The sequence below is a fragment of the Botryllus schlosseri genome, chromosome 2 (assembly GCF_051294905.1).
Source record: "Botryllus schlosseri isolate E-star chromosome 2, Bs_hap1, whole genome shotgun sequence".
Taxonomy (NCBI): Eukaryota; Metazoa; Chordata; class Ascidiacea; order Stolidobranchia; family Styelidae; genus Botryllus; species Botryllus schlosseri.
The window spans coordinates 37,695,827-37,720,006 of NC_137237.1; the positions used below are offsets into that span (position 1 = coordinate 37,695,827).

At 39.4% G+C, this 24,180-nt stretch overlaps 1 protein-coding gene across 1 annotated transcript in view; it reads right to left on the reverse strand.

The window, feature by feature from the left end:
• Positions 1–2,531: 2,531 nt before the first annotated feature.
• The window catches only part of LOC145459898 (uncharacterized), a 76,969-nt gene continuing 55,320 nt past the window's right edge, over positions 2,532–24,180 (reverse strand). The window contains exons 35-55 of the mRNA XM_080338408.1: positions 24,120–24,179; positions 22,024–22,217; positions 18,715–18,813; positions 17,638–17,784; positions 15,984–16,071; positions 15,853–15,921; positions 15,217–15,704; positions 14,882–14,992; positions 13,815–13,961; positions 12,082–12,169; positions 10,401–10,786; positions 9,508–9,621; positions 7,654–7,800; positions 6,862–6,949; positions 6,757–6,798; positions 5,455–5,759; positions 4,845–4,952; positions 3,535–3,681; positions 3,381–3,468; positions 3,283–3,318; positions 2,532–2,769 (exon numbers count right to left, since the gene is read on the reverse strand). Of these exons, the coding sequence (XP_080194534.1) occupies positions 2,681–2,769; positions 3,283–3,318; positions 3,381–3,468; positions 3,535–3,681; positions 4,845–4,952; positions 5,455–5,759; positions 6,757–6,798; positions 6,862–6,949; positions 7,654–7,800; positions 9,508–9,621; positions 10,401–10,786; positions 12,082–12,169; positions 13,815–13,961; positions 14,882–14,992; positions 15,217–15,704; positions 15,853–15,921; positions 15,984–16,071; positions 17,638–17,784; positions 18,715–18,813; positions 22,024–22,217; positions 24,120–24,179 (3,041 nt within the window). The 3' untranslated portion in view covers positions 2,532–2,680. The remainder of the gene's footprint in view (positions 2,770–3,282; positions 3,319–3,380; positions 3,469–3,534; positions 3,682–4,844; positions 4,953–5,454; positions 5,760–6,756; positions 6,799–6,861; positions 6,950–7,653; positions 7,801–9,507; positions 9,622–10,400; positions 10,787–12,081; positions 12,170–13,814; positions 13,962–14,881; positions 14,993–15,216; positions 15,705–15,852; positions 15,922–15,983; positions 16,072–17,637; positions 17,785–18,714; positions 18,814–22,023; positions 22,218–24,119; position 24,180) is intronic.

Sequence of the window (24,180 nt, forward strand, 5' to 3'; positions counted from 1 at the left end):
ACTACAATAGGGCCTACTCCTATGCGTCTCATTTTGTTTGACTTGTAAATGGATAATATTCCGCAGAGTCAACAAAGTGGGCAGGTATACCTATAGTATACCTGTCAAATGAGGGGCTTGAATCTGGTATCTTTGATAGATGAAAGATTCCAATCTTATATTTGGAATAAATTCATAATATTATATTCCAACTGATTATTTCAAATTCACAATATGTGGTTGACCTAAAACTGATTGAATTAATGCCACGCTATTTGAGGATCTAAGTAAATACTTATATACAGGACTGCAGTTTGAAAATGGGAGATTTTGGTCAAAATAGCCCCATGGGTTATCTCAAAGACAGGAGCTAATTTGAAAAAAAAAAACTAAGGTCATGTTGGGAATCAGTGGCCTTCAGAACCCACAAAACCACTCTTACTTTGTCTGCCTAAAAATAGGTGTTGACCAGTATTATAATTGGATTGGACTCGGCATCTCAACTTTAAATTTACACTTTAATCGATAAGATTGTGTAGTCACACCCAAAAGGCCAAAAAGGGTGGTGCATTAAAACATAACCCAACTCTGAATTAGATCGAGACCATAAATCATGCGTGCCTACGTGCATAAAATGTTTTAATCTATTTATACCGCGGTATAAGTCTGATGTAGGTTCTGGTTTCTGGTGCAATGAGTGGATACTGTATATTAATATTCACATCCGTATATCGGTTTGGTACACAGGTGGAAATACACTGTTTTCACTCAGGGTCAGTCTCTCTCTCTTTGATACTGAATGCGGCTCACCGGACCGGAAAGGTGACAAGCGCCGCATTGTTTCATGTTCAACAACTATTGATAATACCAATATGGTGCTAAACCTTTCCTCTGGCTTGAATAGTTTCTCCTGACTTCGACGATTTTGTGATTGATTGATGACGCGATCTTGACCCGGGGAATGTGCAGAAATCCTGAAGCAGAACGGAACCACGATGCCTCCTTGTCGCGATCAGGACATTCTGTAGATGATTCGTTCCAGATCTATTTGTGGCAGACAGTCCCAGTCTGCGAATCCCTACACTTGATACTATAAACCAGGGGTGGCCAACCTTTTTGGTCAAAGGGCCACATTGGGTGGACGAACTATTGCGCGGGCCACCAGCCGCGCAAAGCGCGAAAATTTTTTGAAGTTCATAGGTCAATAATGTTGTCACTTGACTATATTGCGGGCCTGCCGTATTTCGCTGGGCTAAATTTGCGAGGACTGGGCTATTCGGCGCCTGGACATATCGATATCGAAAGCTGCGACCAACATGCGTCAATTAGTTAGTTGGTTTTCAGGTATTCATGGTGTTTGTAGACTACTATGGTCATTTACACCAGGCCGATATTCTTCATTTACATTCCGTAACTGCCGAGGTATATAGCACGGCCCACTTCTAGGCTTTTTGTAAGACACCGCTTACGCGGATGAGGTGGCGCGGAGCCTAGATAAACCTCAAACACTTGGGTATAGGAAATGCGTCAATCATTTTGTGCCTAGGTTTCATGGTCGACGGTCTTACTGCGAGCGCAAACGCAAGGTCGCATGTGTTGAACGACACTTTGTCTCGTAATCGCGAATATAGTTAGACTCAATCTCATGCATTAGGCGTTCTTTCATTTTCACAAAGGGGCAACAATATTAAAAACAAGAAATCGAGTGACAACATGTTGCGCGAAGCTTGTAGAAATTTTTTACTTTTGATAGATCTATCACAAATTATTCTGCTTTATTGTAGTGAACGAAGATACACCAGTGTGGCGAGATAGCGCAGTGGTATAATCCGCGGCTGCAACACCAATGGGTGCGGGTTCCAGTCCGACCGAGGTCGACTTCGGAATTCCGATGCCCAAGTGTTGGAGGTTTACCTAGGCTCCTCCTCGCCACCTCATCCGCGTCAGCGGTGTCTTACAAAAGCCTAGAGGTAGGCCGTGCTATAAGTCGGCAGTTACGGAAAACAAGAAGAATATCGGCCCGGTTGAAATGACCATAGTAGTCGACAAACGCCATGAATACCCCAAAAACAAACAAACAAACAAACAAGATATACCAATATGTGACTGGCTGATGTATCTGCCAATGCCTTGGAACTGATGTTTCAGTCATCACATCTCAAGTGCTGCGGCCAGACTGATGAAATGTTTGGTTGGCCTTGCAAGTTCACAATCTGTGTAATCCATTTTTGATGATATTAGAAATTTCAGAAATTACCTCGCGGGCCACTCACAACCTTCTCGCGGGCCACATGTTACCCGCTGGTTGGCCGGCCCTGCTATAAACAATTACATGGATGAAGGAATATTGGAGTCTCCCCACACATCTCATCATCTCTAATCCCACAATAATTTTGACACAAAGTTACCAGGCTCATGTGTTGCAAAATGATCAGAACGCAACTTTTTTCACGCAATATATCGATGTTTCGTTAAAACATCCAGTCATCTTTTCTGTTGGAAAATCAAAGCTACATGAAATATTTGCTGTGCGTGAATGCGATGGTCACTAGTATATCAACCGACAAAAAATAGATATGTATTTTCAGAAATCATGGTAACGCGGAAAATTAATACTTCCTAAAACTTTGTAAGCTACTGTTCAGACATCCTTCTGGTATGCTCGAGTTTTTGTTCAGTGACCATTCCTTTCATGGATACGTTATCTCTTGATTTTGTACATTCCTAGTATAAAGGCCATGGCCGCGGCTGCTGCTATGAATCCAGCATAGGTCAAATTACTGCCATTCGCTGTGTAAAAAAGAATATGTTGAATACATAGGTGTCGGACATATATATAAGAGGTAGCACCATATCTGTTGTTGTCAATTATCAGCAGTATTTAAGTAACGTCATCACTAGGCAATAGATTTCATTTGGTGTCCCTTCGGTGCCTCATTGACTTACTTTCAGTTCTATTGATATGATGAGTTTAAAGGTTACAAAGTTAATCTTGGATCACACTGTCGTGAATCGAGAATATGCGATTGTAATCCATCGTAGTAGAAACAAATTACTTGACTGTATGATACATTTTGAAGCAAACTTTCAACTGATATTTAAACAGTTCTTTAAGTCTTGCAGGGGGCTAAAAGTTAAAACTGTGCGCTCCCAGCGATGTTCACACTGGCGTGGAACGTAAGACAGAAACGTGCATAATATGTCTAGAGACGGCTGGATGTGGCAGGAATAAGCATACTGCGTTGTTGAGGCTTGATAGGAGGTCAATCACATACATAATACATTTTAACAGTTGATACTCACCATGTTTTGTATCGAAGAAGTTGATCACAGTAGAGCCTGTAACATATACAAAATTAGTAACAAAAGTTACATAACCGATATACATTCTGAAAAATCACCTGTGTTGTTGCGGTGATAATCTGATCCACGTGGACGGGTATCAATGTCAGACTCGCCATAAGCCCAAATCACTGTAGTTGGTTCATTCTGTATAAAATGAAGGAGATACATTCAGCAGATCATTCCATTAAGTTTTATACCGCAGTATTTTACCGTTATAACTGTATCTCTTTTGTCGCCCGTGTCGGTCTTTCGACGTATAGTGACTTTGGTGTGGGTACCGTTTTCTTGATGCATAACCACGTAGGCATCTTGCGAGGGGTCTACTCGCGGTACTCCATTTCTTTTCGCGGAAGCGTCCTTGAGATAAACACAGATTAAGTGTATGGGTGATGAGAAAGTATATGAATTTTTGGGTTTCGGGTTGATGTAAAGCGGGGACAGGCAACATACGGCCCGCGAGGGGATTTTGAGCGGCCAGCAGACCTTTCCCGCTCTTATATGACAATGTGGTCCGCGACCACACTTGCATATGCGTCAGGTTATGGTAAATGTGGGTTATTCTTTTAGTCCTTTGTTTTCTCTATGTTATTTTATTCGGTTGTTGTTTTATTCGGTTTATTAACGGTTTTTATGCAAGTGCCATGCATGTTCTGTTCCATCACGAAGGACCCTTCCATTTAAGCCGGAAACATATCTTAGTGAAATTTGGGCTGGCTAGTGTAATAAATAAAGGCGGAATGGATACAACTGAAAGTGATGGTTCATTACCATTCACAAGACGAAGCTGCGATCCAATCTAACTGTTGTTGACGTGTAGTCTTTACGTCCGACATGCAGCCAGAGTTCGAAGAAATTTTAACAACTTTGATCGACCATATAGATGTCTTATTGACTTCAACAGCTATCAAAGTACATAGTGAATTTATTAAATACTATTTTGGTCTCTATGCTTCAAACTTAGAGCTTAGAATAAATACGATTTATTCCTTTATAGGTGAATAACTACGCGATTATTGTGTCGATTCGGGAATTTGGTCCGGCAAGTATACTTCATTATTTCCCGACCGACCGGAGAAGTTGCCAGCCATAGTGTAAAGGTTAACGCTAGCTCAGGTTATTTCGAATGCTAACGTGACGTTGGCCATTCTGAATGACTAACAATATTTAATGCCTCGCTATTGCGTTACTCGATTGTTTTAAGTCGCTATTCTAAATGCGAGACATTACTAATTCTCAATTCAGATATGCTGATGTGCAGCATATAAACAATGGTTTGGCTCACGCGGCGATTAATGGCAAACTGCAAATGAATTTACCGGAATGTATCCCACTAATCGTAGCGGTAAATTCACACAATTGCGCTGAACATGATCACAAAAAGCTGTTCTGTAGAATCCGATTTTACAATAACTTGATATCAGGACAAAAATGCCAACGTGATTAAGAAGCGTATGTGACGGGAATGATGCACTTTGCTCTCAATACCAGGTAGAGATTTTCATGTAGGACATATAGCTTACCACGATATACGAATCTCCATTAACTCCCATAATTATTAAATCCGATTTGACCATCGTTCCAGCGGGAGAGAAGCCGATTCCAATCCAGCCAGATGTTGGCGCACATAACTGAAACACGATGCCGTTCACAATTAAAAACAATATTGCATTTTTTTTATATCACTCCACATCTTGTTATTAACATTCGATTACCACACAAGTCAGAATCACCGGATGGAATGAAATATCATCTAGCCTCTCAATCGTCATACGCACTGGACTATTCATTCTTACAAGGAAACAATCACTATCACTCCAAAAGCTCATCATACTCAGTCATACTGCGGGTCTGTGAAAACACAAACATCGCATTCATATAACTGTTCAAATTATCCATGGCCTTAGCGCGTATTGTCAATCGCAGAGTGCCGAGAGGTTACACTTTGCTATCCGTCACAGAGTTTTTCATGAATTATCAAATTCCAAAAAAATTTGAACACCTTTTAATTCTGTGTGTTTTTATGGTTATTCGATCTTCTTACACGATAACCAAATTATAACAGTCAACAAGGACAAGGGAGGGGGATACTGATAAGGCGATAAGTCGTATAATCAGGTTCCGACATCTTACTTCCATTATGATGTTTTCTTCATTTGTAACCCACTTGAGCCTTACTGTACGTGCTGAATCCAGCCAAATGTCGTTTGGTAGTTCGGGCAGTTCGAACTTTTTCTCAATGATAAGCGACTGTCTGCTAGTCTTCTTTGGGGACTCGTGAGATGCTGTCGATACGTTGGGCCTGTTTGTCGTGGTATTGGTTGATACATAAGTAGCTGCCGCGGCGTGGTTTACATTAACTGAGTGCTCCGATCCGCGCTTCAACATCACAGCGTCTGAAGACAGCTGGCCTGTGTGAGCACGAACATCTTGACTACCTGCAATATACTTGTGACTTTTCACTATTGGTAATTTTTATATGGGCATGGAACAGGGCTCGGCAAGACCTGTCATTCGTACGAACAGTGTCACGCCCAATGTTCCCGCTAATTTTCACGAGGAATACGGACATGTCCTAGATCTCCATCCTTCACGGTTTTCTCGTAATCAGATATGCCAATAGACAAAAATAGCACCACTGAATGCAACACGAGGTGCCTTATACTTACACATAGAGCCGTCGCTTATCATTTCGCCGAAAATGTCGAGCCAATATCACTCTTTAAAATACATATCGGCATCGCACATTAGAGGTAAAAATAAATATCACGATAGTAAGGAGTCAGCGGACTATAATCCATGAGTTGGATACTTAGGAATATTTATATTTAGTATAGTCTACAGGCGTACAGACTCCGGTTTTCTAGTTTATTTCATGGTCAAGCATAGCAATGGCTGAACACTGAACAGTTGCTCAAATACCTTATCTAAAGTTTTGGAAATGAACCTTGAACCGAGCGTCATTTATTTTTTTAAATCGTCTGAATATTTCGGGGTTATCGGTGAAGGTATTAGTTATCCACAATGTTCCCTCTAAGCTGCGCGCTTGCGCGGCCGCGGATTGCTGACAAACTCGCAGCGCACAGAAAAACGTGGGCCGCGCACGAGAAAGCCGAAGTGATGAGCTTTTTTACGTCGTTACGCACTGTTGTCGAAGGGACCACGCAGTGGATTGGTGAGTGCGCGCAGACTCGTTAAAAAGAAGAGGGACATTGGTTATCGGTTTTATCGGTATAGGGTCAAAAATCCGATATCGGTATTTTTCGTTCTACATAGCCTATAACGCATAATGTTCGGCTGCTCCACTTTTCTACTAAGGCTCAGGCTCTCGGCACATTTCAAGTCTATGTACCAATACGAATAATGGTATAATCGGGCAAACACTGCAAATCCTTACACATAGGTCAGGAAGACGACATGAACCATATATCTCACCGGCTTGTTTTGATGAAGCAATCATCTCCACAGTTGTTGATCCTGAATTTAATATGATTGTCTAAGTAAGTCTAATATTTACGCTTCTGAAACTAAGACACTTACCACTGCGATCGACTTTGTAGTCGAAATCATCCGGCATATTGAGTAAGTCATGTACACCGTAGGCCCAGACTATGTGGATAGGTCCAGACTGAAATGTCGATGAATATTTCAATTTCATATAAAAAAAAAAACATCAGGTTGCAACTATACATTGAAATTTGTATCAGTGGATCGTATTAAAAGGTGATAAGAACGGTTTATGTGTATGCTTGGGTGGGAACTTATTTTGTAGCCAGGCAACAGCTAGGGCATACTTGACGGTCATTAGACAACTCAAGGTTTCCCTCAAGAATATAATAACCTTCAGAAAATCATCTAGTGTGATATATTTCTTTACTTTTGAACGTCACTGCGACAACTTACGAGTTTGTAAAGAGTTATATTTAATTTATACACTTACGTTTGTAGGCAGAGGCAGGAAAAAAATTGACGATATCCATGAAAATTTATGGTATGCGGTTGAAAATATGTTTATCAGGACGGAACATTACTCATCTACAGTGACGTATTGGGATGCGGGCCTTTTCTGAGAGGTTTCAGCCACCGAGTTTCAGCACTGAATTTGTTTTTCTACAAATATACATCACTTGCATATGATGATGTAATTCGTGAGAGTGATAAGAAATAACACAAAAACTATATTTTCGGATCGCCAAACTTCAACAGTAGCTAATTTGAATTCAAACGCTATTAAGGTTGAAGTGTTCGGAAGCAAAACTGATTATGTGAACGTATTTTTCAGATGCGGGAACGAATAAAGAGAAGCGACAGTTTAATTGATGATATACTCACGATGATACTCAGATCATCCGTATTTTCAGCAATGATCTTTCTCCTAACAGCAATGGTTGTGTGCGTTTCGTTTTCAAACGCAACTAATAATTCAGTGTGTTGAAACGCATCCAATTCCAGCAATCCTTTCTCATTTGCGTGCGTATCCTTATGAAAACATCATCTCATTATTTCTATGGGTGATTAAATCATAGCGCTTCATTAAAATAGGAATTAGCAACATTTTTGTAGTTGACCATATGAGGCAATTACTTGTCTCATATTGTTCTTGCTATTGCGAGAAGCAGGGTTTTCTCATAACTATTATCAACTAGACATGGGGTAATCGCGATTAGTAATCGTAATCGATTACGACGATTACAGCATTTTCAAGTAATCGTAATCGCAATCGATTACATTCGAAAAAATTCCGAAGTAATCGTAATCGTAATCGACTACTTCCCACATCTAATCGATTTTTTTTGTGAAAGAACGATTACTTTTTATTTGTACAAGGACTATGAAATGAACTGAATATTCGTGAACAAGGAAGAGATGTTATACCAGTTATGTGATAGCACAAACGTTATTGATTGGAACCTAAATCCCTATTACTATAAATTAGGGCTGCTTTTAAAACAAAAAACACAATTTAAAGCAAACATGTTTAAAAGACGGCCATTGTTTAAAACATGTTTTTTATTGTTTCTTTTTTAAGCAATGACGTCACGAATGTGAATTGACATTGACAATTGAAAATATAGGGTAAATATAGCTTCTCTGACGAAATATCTTTAATATAACTGTTGAACCGACTATTTTGAGGGGTTCCAACCCACCTATATCGATGTATGTCGGCTAAATCGAGCGGCAATTGTCCGTAGGCTCATACAACATGTTTTTTCGAAAGCATTACACAAATATGGCATAATTTTACAACTTGAAAAAACACTATTTCAAGTTAATTAAATCTCTCGAAAATACTCTATAATTTATGTTGGTTACGAAATACTTTTCAGTCCCTTTCGAGCTCGCTTCCCACCCTATTGGGAAATTTGGGGTACGGCAGTCATGGACCTGGCAAGAATGCAAATCGCTGGGTGCGAATAATCGTCCATTATAAAAATGGGCAATATGTACATTATGACGTAGCAAGCAAATGACGCATCTTTTTCAAGGAAGTTTGTCATCTCATTAGGCCTTTTCAGCGCAACCCATATATTGTCTTCCAATATAATCTCGAAGATGCAAAATAAATGTAATCGTGAGTAATCGTGATTACTTTTCCAATGTAATCGTAATCGTAATCGACTACTTGCTGATTTTGCTGTAATCGTAATCGTAATCGTAATCGCGTCATTCGGAAGTAATCGTAATCGCAATCGATTACATTCATGAAGTAATCACCCCATGTCTGTTATCAACTACGTAATGTTAATAAATGCATCGATAACTAGTAGCTTTTTAGTAAATATACAGAACTGTTAATTCGAACCCTCCATCAAATTCAGAATCTTGGTATATAATAACGTGATGTGTACTCAATCCATAAACCGGTTTACCGATAACAATTAAGATAGTTATCAAATATTCTCATGCGAAGATGATAATGCAAGCTGAACCGGATCTTGTACGAACAAACCAATGAGTACATTTTGGGTATCTTGGGTATGGAAGCATAAGACTCAATGGAATACTAATAGCACGTTAGTTATGGGTATTTCGCGTGTCAGGAATAGAGGTATAGACTTAGTCCTTGTAAATTGTAAATTCACATTCAAGGGGTTGCATCCATCGTTTTCCTGATTTCCTTGCTCATTCGCATGCCAGTAAACGATAGTCAACGAAGCGTTGAATTGACAATAGCAAGCATACGTGAATATAGTCCCGACGCTGCTCATCTATTCCGGCAATGATCATATCCAATCCTGTCATCATCTCGTCTTCTGCAAACCCGATTCCGATCCATCCCAGACCGGCTGCAACCACCTAAATATGGAAAGGATATAACATGATTTTTGATTGTAATTCACCAAGTCGATAGCGCGTCAATAATAACGCCGCATGTGGTGATGATGGTTTGAGTTAGATCCATGATGCGTCGAGTTCTTGTGTTCTTGGACTTCATGTTCAAGCAGCCAAGTAAGCAGTTCGAATAAGAGATCTGCACTGTTCAGCGTAACACGCTATCAGTAATTTCTTATAATTTTATAGTAGAAAAAATGTGACAAAGGAACAAAGTTGATACATTCTTAATACGAATCCAATGTAATATGATACAACGAATCGAATAAAATAGCGGTAACTTCTGCTTCCGCCGGCATGAGGATGAAGATGATCACATCGATGTCAAGTCACATGCGGGGATATCGGCAGTTTATATTTGCTTTGAATAGTATATTCATAATGAAATGAGCCCCAATATTTTCGGTGGACACTCGTCAGCGGTAGTCGTAACCAACTAGTAGAGAATTGCCGAAAATATTCCGGCTCATTTCAATATGAATATACCATTCAATCGTGTAATGAAGTTCTGTACCTCCAAGAAGCTCTTCAAATATTTGCTTTGGTCAGTGTTAGAAGATTTGCATGTTGCTATCAACGAATGCATAAATTAGGATTCCTAGCTACAGACAATTGCCACACGCGTTATTTCATGGATCACAAGAGCTTTTATGATGCATACGTCCTCTTTTCATTTTGTAGTTAGTATCAGAAAGTTTCTCAATGAAGCACAACGATGTCAACGAAAATTTTCAAACACTAACCTGAATCGTCATGTATTGATCATCGGAACTCCATTGCATGAAAACAGATTTTTCTAGGGCAGTGGACATTGGAGGTACGTATGCTATTCTTTTCGCTGTACTAACTGGAACCTTTGTCGAAGACATAGACGCAGCAGCAGCTGTGCTAGTGACTGCGATTCGTCTGGTAATGTCCCTGGTAGTTGATGAGACGCGCTTCTCTTGGGTCCGCCCACTACCCGGTAGACCGTTCAGACTTTGATCGGGTATGTGAGTCGTTGAAGAAATTAGGCTTGCAGTCTCGGGCAATTCAGAAACGGATGTGTCAATTGCTTTTTTTCGTTCTTGAGAAGTTGGGACTTGTTTGCTGGATCCATCTGACTCAATCAGTTCAATTTCTTTGTATCCTGTAAAATACCACGGTAGTAATCAGAGGCAAATCCCTACTTGAATTAGGCTACATGAACTACTCTTCATCCGTAGCATTCCATCGCATACCATGCGACTACGTTACATAGGCCTACGTACGAAGTAAATACTACATTCTTTTAAAGGTCCGAGCGAAATCGGGAACCTGACTGATTCTATTTTCAATCGAGCATTAAAATTCAAGTAGATTGGAGCGTTCGAGTATAGATAACTAACCTGCGGATAGATACGCAACACCCGTCGTCACGCTTGCTTGCCCGGAGGGAATTACTGCTCAGCAATCTGAACGCAGCACAATTGCTAATCCCATCTGACGACCTGAGCGCTTAAATTAAATAAAGTTGATCTCATTTGAAAGCTACTGTCGCACTGATTTTGAAAATATACATTAAAATCTTACCAGGGCAGCGGAACCCACTCAAAATACACCTAAAAGTATGAAAATCGGCATTGTTACTAGCCATGGCAGCAACGCAGCACAATAACCATAACAATGGCCCTTGCATCGTTGCGATTGTTTACAACGATGCAGATTTTCAGACTTTGAGGTGTATTTTGAGTGGGTTCCGCTGCCCTGATCAGATTTTAATGTATATTTTAAAAATCAGTGCGACAGTAGCTTTCGAATAAGATCAACTTTATTTAAATTAAGCGCTCAGGTCGTCAGCTATGGGATTAGCAATTGTGCTGCGTTCAGATTGCTGAGCAGTAATTACCTCTGGGCAAGCAAGCGTGACGACGGGTGTTGCGTATCTATCCGTAGGTTAGTTATCTATAGTTCATGTCTCACTTATTGTGAAGTTATGGAGTAGTATGAATGAAGTTGAAGGTTAAAATATGTACAAGTAGGCCTACATTCTACGCGACCACGAAGAATATAATGTCAATTCCACATCACATTGAAAACGATTTGGGATTTTTAGCCATACGTACTTCATTACACATTGCGAAAATGCTGTGGATTGATCAAGATTTCAAATATATGTCGTTTCGACTAACTAGCGTAGAATCATACTAGATTTTCGTATAATACGATACGCCCAATCGAGGTGTACATTAAACCCTTCTAAAGTGGAATATAGTATCGGAATTGTAAATCTCGTTGATAAATTAACTCATAATGTCGAGGAGCATATAATTTCACTATAACAAAAATTGGTGTCTTCATACACGATTCGAATCAAGGGAATTAACACTCAGATTCCAGTACTTAAATCATTGTACTTGACCCGACTCCTTTAATATGTTTCCAGCAAATTATGGAGTTTATTACCTCGATTATTGTAGTGATAATCTGTGTTTTTCGGCTCGTCCTTCATGTCCTCGATGCCGTAGGCCCACAATACTTTCATCAAACCTGCCTGAAGTGCAGAAGTGATCCTTAGCATTATAATGAAACGTAAATCAAAGGAGTCCGAAGAGGAGTTTCACGAACATTAATTCTGGAGATATAACTCCAGCTGGATTTAACGGGTGACATCGTTGTTTCCTATTTTAATATGCGCTTGTATTCAATCCCATTGGTTTAGTTTAGAACTAAAACTATAATTTTCAAGAAATGGTTTTGAATGAATATCTAGAGTTGCATTTGAAACAAAAATCAATTTAAAACAAACATTTTTAAAATATGATCCTTGTTTGAAACATTTTTTTCTTTTTTTAAAGTCAATACGTCACGGACATTCAATTGTGACGTCAAAGTGGATTGGCTCTGACAATTGAAAATGTACGGTGAATATATCACATTTGACGAAATATCTGTACTATTGCTGTTGAACCGACTGTTTTGAGGGTTCCAAACATTCCATATCTATATACGTCGGCTATATCGGGTGTTAATTGTCCGTAGGCTCATAGAACATGTTTTTATGGAAAGTATTTACACAAATATGACATAATTTTACAACTTAAAATCCTATTTTTAAAGGCAATGGTTTGAGACACTGTTTAAAACATGTTTTATACGAAGTGTTTTAAAACACCGTTTGTTTCAAATGCAACCCTAGATCATACAGATTTATCATTACTGGTGTAAGTTTACGAGAGGTCGTCAGTCAAGAAGTACTTTTACTTTTCCAATATTCCAGTAAATTCTTTCTACTTGTACCGCTTTCTTTCGTGTGTTTTTGAGACGAATACGTACTACTCAAGAAGTTAATAGGTAAAACGATAGGATTAGCTTTAACATAAGTTGAGATCCCTTTTAGAATGAAGTTGTCATTAAGTAGCAAGAAATGACGGATATATCACGGAACCAATTTGCAGTCTTATTAGCCATTTTGTGTTTGTGAAGAAGAATCTGCTTTTGATTACTTCTTACTTCAGTACTTTTCAAACCTGTCTTGATATTTCTTGAAAATACCTACTTCAATCTATACTAGAGTAGGCTATTTATTTAGGCAGCGCTGTAATCAAGTCACAAGGTTTTGAGTCACAAATCAATCTCACTTTTATAGTTTAGACTAGAGTCAAGTCGAGTCATTTTCAATTCACTACCGAATCAAGTCAGAGTCCAAGTCAGCTAGTAGAGGGTCGAGTCTCGAGTCACAGTGTTTTGATTCGAATTCAACTCATTATATTTACAGTTGAGTTTTCATTTCAATCCGGTTCAACCCTTTTTTTAAACTCTGCTAGAGTGATATAGAATGGCTCACATTTATAATATGGTAATTTTTCTCATTCTTAACAGTTTCTGGCCCTATTTTCCAAGTACCAGTATTGACAGACGAAATATCCATAATGTGGTCATTTTTCTATTCTTCGAAGTTACAATGAAATGTCTGTATCGCGTCAAGTCGCGTCATAAAACAATCGTGACTCGGGTGAGTCGAGTCATTACAACCCTGAATGTTAGAGGTTACTTCTGCATCTACTTGACTACCAACGCCGACTCCTTTTACCACCTCCAATGTGGAACAAATGTTATTGCACAGTATATTGCTGGTATCACAATACTTCAGAGTCAAAAGTTTCTGATTAGACTGAAAGATTGCCGAAGTGACTCACTTTTATCGCAATGTCTTGATCGTCTTTCGTATCGCATAATCGCGAGTGTACAAGTATAGTGTGCGTACCATTCTGGTAGGCGTCAATTAAGATTGCGTTTTGAATTTCGTCCCGCTCCGGAGCGCCATTCATGCTTGAGTGAGTGTCCTGTAAATCGACGTTTGCACTGATTTCGAAACGCTTACAATATGCTAGATGCCGAGCTATATGCTGCTGATATCATTCGTGACGACTTATCGGATCATCACAGACAGCTTATGACCGCTGGGCTAAAGAAATATCTCGTCTGCGGTCCTAATTTTATATCGGCTGATACCCGTCGTGAATAAAATGTCCGTAGCTGCGCGCAAATCGTAAACTATTTATCACGAGAGGAGCTTTCAAAAATGAAAATGGATTTATAGAACTGAAACACTGCCCCTATTTAAACATGCTTGTTACTGTTATTGTCGTGTTGATTGCCCGTGACAACATAGAGATAAAATTACCCTAGAAATTGTAATACTTTGGTTCACTGTCTACCAGGAAGTGACTTGCGGTCAGGGGAGGCAAGTGAGGCCGTGTCTCACCGGTCGTCAGGGCGAGTAGCATAAAACTGAGAAACCTCAAATAATTATTGATATTTCTGCCAATGTTCATAAATAACCCAATGTGAATACTGTATAACTCAACATCAACGATTTACATATTTATTTTCCATAAATACAGCGCGATAGGAGAGATGAGGCACAAGTGAGGCACAGACGAATCTGCCTCACCATCTATGAACCTCGCCGCACGTCACTGTTACCAGGAACATATAATGCTCTGTTGCTACATATAGATATGGAGATAATAGCTACGGCGGTGTATTGATTCTTTGAGAGTGTCATAAGCGTTCCTATGATCCAGTATACTATGATAGAAAGACAGACGCACAGATTTATTCGTTATAATCATATTGTTATACTAAACAATCAAACTGAAACGTAACATATAGCAAATAATATGATCATATAGTAGTGGACAAAGCTTGCCGAGAGAACTAGTAAGTAATCAATTCAGGGAAAGTTATATAGCCTACTCACGAAGGAATAGATCTCAGATCCTCGAACTCCACCAATTATCATATCCGCTCCTTTCATCGTTCCGTCCAGTGAAAACCCAACTCCTACCCAGCCAAGAGTTGGCGCGGCAATCTGCAAAAAATAAACTTGAATGTATCCGGTGTACACACACTTGTACCGGTCCGTGAATACCAATATATTTTAAATTCATAGCGTTGAAAGACAGTGGTTTGAACCTGGATTCATTCAGTCATCAGATTCGTGGTGACCTGACCGCCTCGGTCATCATTAGTTTGATTGACTTTACCGAATCACATTCAACCGACCATGGGTATGTATTTCTATCGTAAACTTGCCTCCATTATAATGAAATCATCGTCAACTCTCCACCGAAATAGCACTGTCTTGCCAATGTCGAGGAACACAGAATTCGGCTGCTGGGTGTCAGTTAGTTCCGTGGTAGCAACAGAACCTGGGTTTGCCGATTGACTTGACCCAGTTGGGTCAGATATAGAGAGGATCAGCAGTGGGGTAACTGGCGTTGATGATGTGGATGTGGTCTGCGTTTGAGAGCTTGAGAACTGGGTGGCGGAGACTGTTGCTGACGTTGGTACCATGACTGTCTTTGATACCGTTGATGGCATGGTGGCTGGAAGTGTTGTTGTGGGTGTCGTGGTTACTACAGCCAGTGGCTTGCTTAAGAGATTTCGGCGTGGGGCGTCAATAACTGTATTCTGACTTTCCGTTTGTCTATTTGCGCTGGTTACAGGGAAGTTTTTCAGAGAGTCCGTTGTTTCGAGATCTTGGATTGATGTAGTTATTATATCAGCAGCAGTGGTCGTATCTAAATAGATATTGTAGTCACAAAACTTCATCAAAAGACTATCAACATAATTATCGATTTCCCTTTATAATTATGAATTATATATACAGGCTTTGTTCGAGCACAATATCATAGTCTAAGGTGAAATTGTGAAAGGAAGTTGATGTACTACCAATATCGCGGTGACTCTCGTCGGTACTTGTGAATCCTTCCGGTAAGAATCTCACTTCCGCTGGGTCTAGGACAAAAGACGAAAGTTATTGCATGAAATGCGTCACACATCCGAGTAATAGTTATTACGTAAATCGCTGAATTTTATTTGTGAAGCGTCCAGTCCGTCCGGCATGGCGGTCTTGCTCATAAGCCATAAGATAGAAGTCTTCCCGGGCTGTAAAAATAGTTTGTATGTTTTTTGCAGAAAATATTACGAATCCGGTTCATTACTTCTTCGCGTGAAAAACTATACAGGCCTAAAACAAAGATATTTCTCCGATCATATTAACGTGATATAATCGCAATGATGGCGTAACTCTAATACATAGTGATTGAGATTAGACGCGTCCGTCAAAAGGAATGTTGTTTTTGTTTGTGGTATTCATGGTGTTTGTCGACGACTATGGTCATTTACACCTGGTCGATTTCCTTATTTTTGATTCCGTATCCGCCGACTTGTAGCACTGCCCACTTCTATAGGCTTCTTGTAAGACACCGCTTACGCGGATGAGATGGCGAGGAGGAGCATAGATACACCTCTAACACTTAGGTAGGAATTCTGGAGTCGGCCTCGCTCGGACGCGAACGCAAAACCCATTGGTGTGACAGCTGTGGATTATACCACTACGCTATCTGGCCAAGTCATTAAACGGAATGGTTCATTATTTGAATGTAGGTAATTATTTACTAATTCGTGACATACGGGCTTTGCGCAATGCAATGTGCATAGATTTCTAATCCGGAGTATTGTTGCACAGTGCACACATAAACGTGGCACACCACATTTGGTGAATTCAAAGTAGTAGATGTGAAGCTACAAGAATTTGAAAAAATTGAATATTAAAAAAAAGATAATTTTCATTCTTCAAACTTTACTCTCTGCTCCAAGAAATTGTTGAGTTTTAACAGATACAAGGCAAAATCGACGCCATTAAGACCTGTAGAAGCGAAGGTAATTGAGTTTCTCAATAATAATTCTGGGATTACCACCATCAATGCTATGTTTTCAAATCCAAAATTTTCAACTGTAATAACTTTGATGTTTGAATTAGGCAAGAATTGTCGTGCATCGTTATTTTATACAACTTAGCAATTTCATCAGATATTTTATTAAATTCCAAATTTTCAAATTGAGTCGAAATTTAGCCAAATTCGGTCTGCAGCGTTTTTCAGACAACATCACATTTTATCAAAAGCTGCAAAAATTTGAAAAAAGCTTTCAACAACTCTAATGTACAGTGTACAATGCAGTCATGCAGTTCTTATGACGTTTCCACTCATGAAAGTGATGAAAACTTATCCGGAAATTACTTCTCACTTTTCGAAATCCAAAGTATCAAATTTAGCTTTTTATCTCAAAAATTGACGAAGTAGAAATGGAGTTAATCTAAAAACAAAATCGCTCAAACAGGTAGTGCAGGTGAGCGAAACCTACTTGATTGCTCCGAAATGTAGTTGAGGTATATACTTCATTAAAGACCAACTCTGCCTGTAGTCGAGATTTTTCAAAGTTGCTTGGAAATTGCTACTTGAAATTAACCCGGATGTGTGACGAGGGGTGTTCACGGTTACGCCATTAGGAATAAATGCTCGGGATATGGAGACAGTTGCAGTAGGCCATTGTTATCGTGTTGGAACTTTGAGCTTTGTCTATCGATTGGACTTCGAGACTTAAATAGATCCATTGGCTGCAAGAGAAATGAGGGGTCCGTTTCAATACTATAAGTTGACGTCAACTCACTTTAATTGATACATCATTGGTGTCGGAAGCGGTAATCGGTTTGCTAATAGCTACGTTCAGATAGGTATCATTCTCTTGCCTCGCAAAGACAAAGAGCGAATCTTGTGATTTATCGATTAGAAATCTTCCTTCGCTGAAGTGGGCATCCTGTCAAAAGGAAGGAATCATTGCTCATTCCGAGAACATTAGGATAAGTTGCTATCACCGAGGTTAACTATCACGTTTCATGCATAATAATTGTATGGTCGGAATAAAATGTACTAATATACCTTTCACCATTGTGTAGGGTGAAAATCAGGTCATTGGAACTTCCTGATAGAAATACTTCTCCCAAATTACGCGAAAACGAGTAATAAAACACTGCGGAGATGTATCTCTCGTATCTCTTTACGGAGATGTACGCCAGGGGTGTAGTAGGTTATGTTTAAAGTGTGTCACTTTTTGCACCTATAGTATACTTGGCATGATACACGAAAGATGCAGTCACTCATCCCCTTGGATATATATATCCATGTTAATTGGTGTATAGTTGATCCTTTTACGCCCATTGATTCACGTTGACGGTAACGGTAATATAACATTCGTAATGTATTTTGCTGGCTGAGTCGATGCTGCCTGTTGACTCACTATACTGTCAAAGTTAAAGGTAGCAATACGTTTCATGGGGCATAGAACAATTATTATAAATAAAAGGTTTCGGTCATGCCACCAGGCATACTATGCTGCATTCTGATCCGACAGATGTTCTCGTGCAGTTTCTACCGCTTTTGTTTTTCAGATCAAGTCAGCGCGCATGTTCAGAAATACTTCATAACGACTTTGATCGAGTTCAGTCGATAATGACATGGCCATTCGTCACGCTGTTATAACTATCTCAAATAATCTCATTAAGAAATCAACTTCAAGTGGACAATGTATTTGCAGATAAGTACACGTTCCATGTTGACTTAGGAATAGAGTTCGCAGTATAATGCACTTTTCTACATCGGATAAATATATATTCTTCACATCGATGGAGCCCACTAGATTTACATACAGCGGATCCAGTATCACCGATGTCTGTAGTTCTATACTTACGTATGCGTATCCATTACCCACGATCACTACATCTGCCCCGTCGAGCTGACCGTCACGCAAGAAGAAAATTCCGAACCATCCGCTTGTGGGTCCAAGAAACTAGACAAGAAATGGAACAGGATTCAATATTATATAAAAGAATATATAGTTCCTTGTCTATATCCGAGGCTCCCAATTTTTTTTCACACCGCGCCCCTCTGAAAAGTTTGAAAAGTCTATGCCCCCCCCCGTATTTTATCAACTTTCAGTGCTCCTGGTTTCATTGACTCATCAGTCTGAATTGATGAGGTTGAAACTTGCTCAATGTTTTGACAGGTACATATGCAAAGCGAACCTTAAGGTTTCTTTTATCATACTTACTGCTTTAAAAATTCCTAGAAGTGGGCCGTGCTACAAGTCGGCAGATACGAATCAACATAAAGAATATCGACCTGGTGTAAATGACCATTGTATAGTCGAAAAAACCATGAATACCACAGACAACAACCACCAGTATCATGTGAAGAAAACATGTCTATCTGTGCCTATTGTCATTAGCATTAGTCGTTTTGTATTTGTCGTGATACGTATATGTCAATTTCGAAATTAGTCACCTCCGATGGAATACTCACCGTATGCGTCGAGTTGACCATGTCTCCATTTTAAAACTACTTATTTGGCTAATGTTACGACATCTCTCGTTCTACTTCTAGTTTAGGGATCTTCGCAGATGTTACCATGTTTAATCCATGCATGGAAACTAGATGCATACACCGGATTTCCACCATATAGCCTGGGTCGTAAATAAGGTAATCGTCACTTACAGGCACCAAATGATGCTTTCAAATGATCCAAATACCCCAATTCTCACCGAGATATATCCCAGGGAAGCACTGAATTCTGTTTACATGCGCCACTTTTTAAGGTTATCTTGGGATGTAGGCCTACAATAAACAGAACCCCGTACGCCACTCGGATATCTTCATAACAGATAGGCGTATTTACCTCATTCTTACCCGTTGAAAGGGGGTGAAAACAGAATTTGGTTCAGCCTACATGATTTACATCCTACGCTAGGGTAAGAATCGGCAAAACACACAGTATCCGTCTACAGTAGGCGACGATTTCATCCGGCCCTCGAAGCAATTCTGATTAGATTGGAAAATTGTCTACCAAATGTGTACCGAACATGCGTACCAAACATGCGTACCAAATGTTGAATTTATTGCAGGAAATACGTTCAGTAAATATTCCCTCAAGACAGAAAATGTCGAGCATATTCACAGGCCACATTATAACCACCCGACTACGGCGCTGTGGTTTTACTCTCTCTAATTCGAGAATGCAAAATTGCACACTGAGTTTTATGGAAAAATGGACCAAAGTAGTTATTCACAGAAGCAAAAACGCCAATGCGGAACGGTTATATGCAATTTACCTGTAAAATATATTAGCTACACAAATGTATCATTCAAGTATCAATGATAGCACTGCTATGCCACTTCCTACCCAATAGTAGGGTTACCATACTTCCTCTTTCTTGAAAATTGTCGTTAAATGCCTGTTAAAATTCGACTGAGATAAAGGAAATTAGAACTGAAGCATCATTCCGGCGGGTATTTCAGGAGTTGAACCGTAGAGTTGACCTCTTTTTTTGTCAACCAACTACAAACTATTATTTAATTTACCATTTTTACGGATTTTACCCCGGTATTGTAAGTCTGAAAATTTTGAAAAAGTATCCCCTTTTCATATTCCCAAAATATGGTAACCCTACCTAATAGTTCCCCGGACTTAAGAAAAATCCGACTTTTCATATAATGATAATAACTAGTGCGATTTTTTTTGACATGTCAAAAAAAGTCAAAATTAGGTCAAAATTTTAGCGTTACGTCCAAAAATGTCAAAATTGTTTACAAAGTTAAAACTTTTTTTGCAACATGCATTTCGTTTGTATCGTAGATTTTGCACTGTAAGGGAACTTATCATTTGACATTTTATAGCATGTAGCCTATTTTATAGGACTACCGTTGTAGACGGCCCATTGTCTGCTCATTGTGAAGCATAAACATTCAAATGAAACAAATAGGTTGACATGGTGTTATGTTCCACGCACCGCAATATACCAACTGAAGCAAGACTGCGAGAGCATTGCATATGGTTCTTATATCAAAAACGCATGATGAAAAATTGTAATGTAGACACCATTGCCAGAATAAAGCAACACGGTTTGTCACCAGCAGTGTACGCACAACTTCATTGTTGTCAGCCCAACAGCTGCTGCTGTTGAACGTTCTTTTTTCATTTTTGGCAAGCTACTTGATAAGGTCAGACACTTTCTACCCAACCACGTAGGAAAGTACCCATCGTTGTACTACAAATTTTTTATTAATATTTTTATCTTTACCATAATGCGTAATGTAACTACTAAAATTTCTAAAATAGGGCCAGATTTCGTTAAAATAAAGTTTTTTCACGTAAGTACGTGTCGGTTTTTGAGGCGCAAAAGTTTTTTTCAGGCCAAACTACTTCGTAAGGACAAACAGTTCCAACCAGAAAGGAAGATAAGTGGCAAAATTCTAACATTATGTGGGAAAACATCTAATTTGCATACGTTGGGTCACATTAGGTCAAAATTAAGATTTTTAAGGTAAAAAATGTCAAAATTGTGATTTTTTAAGTCTTAATCTTCCGTTTTTAAGGTCAAAATAAAATCGCCCTAATATAACCCAAATTCCAACGTCTTGTTCACAGTTAAATATCTTGTATTCCATACCGCATATACGTTGGGCTAACGCCGAATTGCGACTACAGCAAAGGGAGCATATAAATATGTCTACTTATATCGTCGTTAGCGCCACTGTTTCATCGTTTCTTATTTTTATTCAACCGGTCAATCATCGTATTTGGCCCATTCCATTGTTAGCAAATGAAGGTGTTGCGACTTGCTAGAATAAAACCCATATTAGCCGTGTAATATTATCTACATATACTTGATAATAAAGTATTCAAGTGAAAAGCAAGGACACGAGGTTACACTTTGGAAACATTTCACTGGTAGCCTGCGGCCCGTGGGAGATTTGAAGGTTTGAATCGGGCCCGCGACGCAATTTGAGTTTGACACCCCTTGTTTAAAGTTTAGTTCTAATTGTGGTTGAGTAAAGATTCATGGAGTGTCTTAGAATTCCACTTGAGTACTATCACTGGCGACGTATACCACCCATGGCTGATTGTGACATACATTAATGCAAACTGCGCATCTCTCTCTCTCTCTCATTATTCAATGTGGAGCAGAAGAGAAATACTGTTGAACAGTAGAGATAGACGTACCTCAATAACTATGGTACCTCGCAAAACAGCCCACTTCAATTGAACCGTCCGTGCGTCATCCAGAAACATGTTATCCAGGCCATCTTGGCTACTGTCGTCGTCATTGTCCCCATATTCGTAATCTTCATATTGGCCTCCGTATTCGATTCCAGTAGGAAACGTTGTTTCCTCGACGCTTATTCGAAGGGTGGTCGCTGCAATTAAGGCAATTGTTATAAACATTATATTTAGAGTTAGAGAGTACCGTGGTAGCATGCACCAAACGTTGCATCACTAACTGATTGCGAGTTGGTGTCTAACCAAGGCGAGCAGCATAATAGCTACGCAAGGTTTGGTTAGGTTGTTTCTCTATACTCAGGAAGCGGAAATTAATAACGGGGTAAAATAAGGTATACGGTGGATACAGGCGAATTGAACACTGTAGAGCAGGGATGTCGACCGGCGGAAGGAACTTGGGCGGCCATGAACACATAATTCAATTGATACGTCTTGGCGTCCGTCAACATAAAAATTTAATTTATGAACTAACTCCCGATTTTTTGAGAGTTTAAATAATCTCAATATACAATTGAATAGTATTTTCATATTGAAATGAACCCGAATATTTTCGGCTGACACTCGTCAGGGGTAATCGTCAGCAACTAGTAGAGAATTCGAAAGAACAGCGTATATCAACAATCGTATCACAAAATATGACGTCACCAGCACGAATACGAGAGCGTTCAATGTACTATTTTTAGATGATACACGAACTCTTTTTGTTGACACAGCCTTGGCTGGAGTATTTTGATAAAAGTCGACTCCAAGGCACACAATGAAAGTGTGAGCGACCCTTAACTCATCCGCTCAAGATTGATGCGGAACAATCAAAGGCCATAAATTCTGCAATTGGCAAACACTTGTTCGATAATCCCGCCTGTGCGAAAAATTATCGAGACGACAGATTTCGCATACTCGGAAAGGGTCGCTCACACTTTCATTTGTGTGCCTTGGAGTCGACTTTTATCAAAATACACCAGCCAAGGCTGTGTCAACAAAAAGAGTTCGTGTATCATCTAAAAATAGTACATTGAACGCTCTCGTATTCGTGCCGGTGACGTCATATTTTGTGTTACGATTGTTGATATACGCTGTTCTTTCGAATTCTGTACTAGTTGCTGACGATTACCCCTGACGAGTGTCAGCCGAAAATATTCGGGTTCATTTCAATATGAATATACTATTCAATTGTATATTGAAGTTCTGTACCTCAAAGAAGCTGTTCAAATAATCTCAAGTGAAGTTTTCTTCGCGGCACGCGCGATTCAATGCGGCCATATTTTCGATTTTATTACATAGTCGTAGGGCCCTTGCAATCTGAGCCCCTCAATACCGATGCAAACAGTGGATTAAAATGATGCACCCCATGGAGAAATACCAACTTGAAATCATGTGCTTCTTACGAAAGAAATTTTTTTCTGGTACGTTTGAGAGATTCCAATATATTTCCTCGATACCGACAATCCTGATCGGAGGTTAACAAATAACAGCATGCAACAACGTGACAATAATAACAATGGGTCCCCCCGAACATGCATCATCGTTTGAATCTTGCCCCAAAGTTTCGAAAACACACCCTCCATCAATCATGAATTCTACCGATTAATCTGATCATATGGGCTGAGAAAGGATAACTATTTGATAGTAATATGTGAAACTATGAATATTAATCAAGAAATTCATTCGTGAAAATTCATGTAAATATTTTCGTGATTCGCGCGACCATCATAGCCGTTCCCAGTGACTGTTCATAGCATTACCACTATAAATCGATTTCGCTGAGTATAGCAAGGTACTATGTCCAGGAATGTGGTCGTATGCTGCATAGGTAATCGAAATACGATTGTGAATAGCATAAAGGTTGGCCACCCATGTTGTTGATAATTGGGTCATAATCACATTGCTTTGAAGGCTTTGTGTGGGAAAGACTATCCGACATCTCCTATGTCGTCAACTTATTGGATCATGAATTCCGGAGAACGGATGATACGTAGTGATCTTATAGCTCAAAATACATCATCCTTCGATCCGCATTCATCACACAATCAACTGCGTACCTTCTGTGTTTACGTTACTTTCTCCTTCCTCTTGGGGTATAAAAGTAACCACAGTTGAACC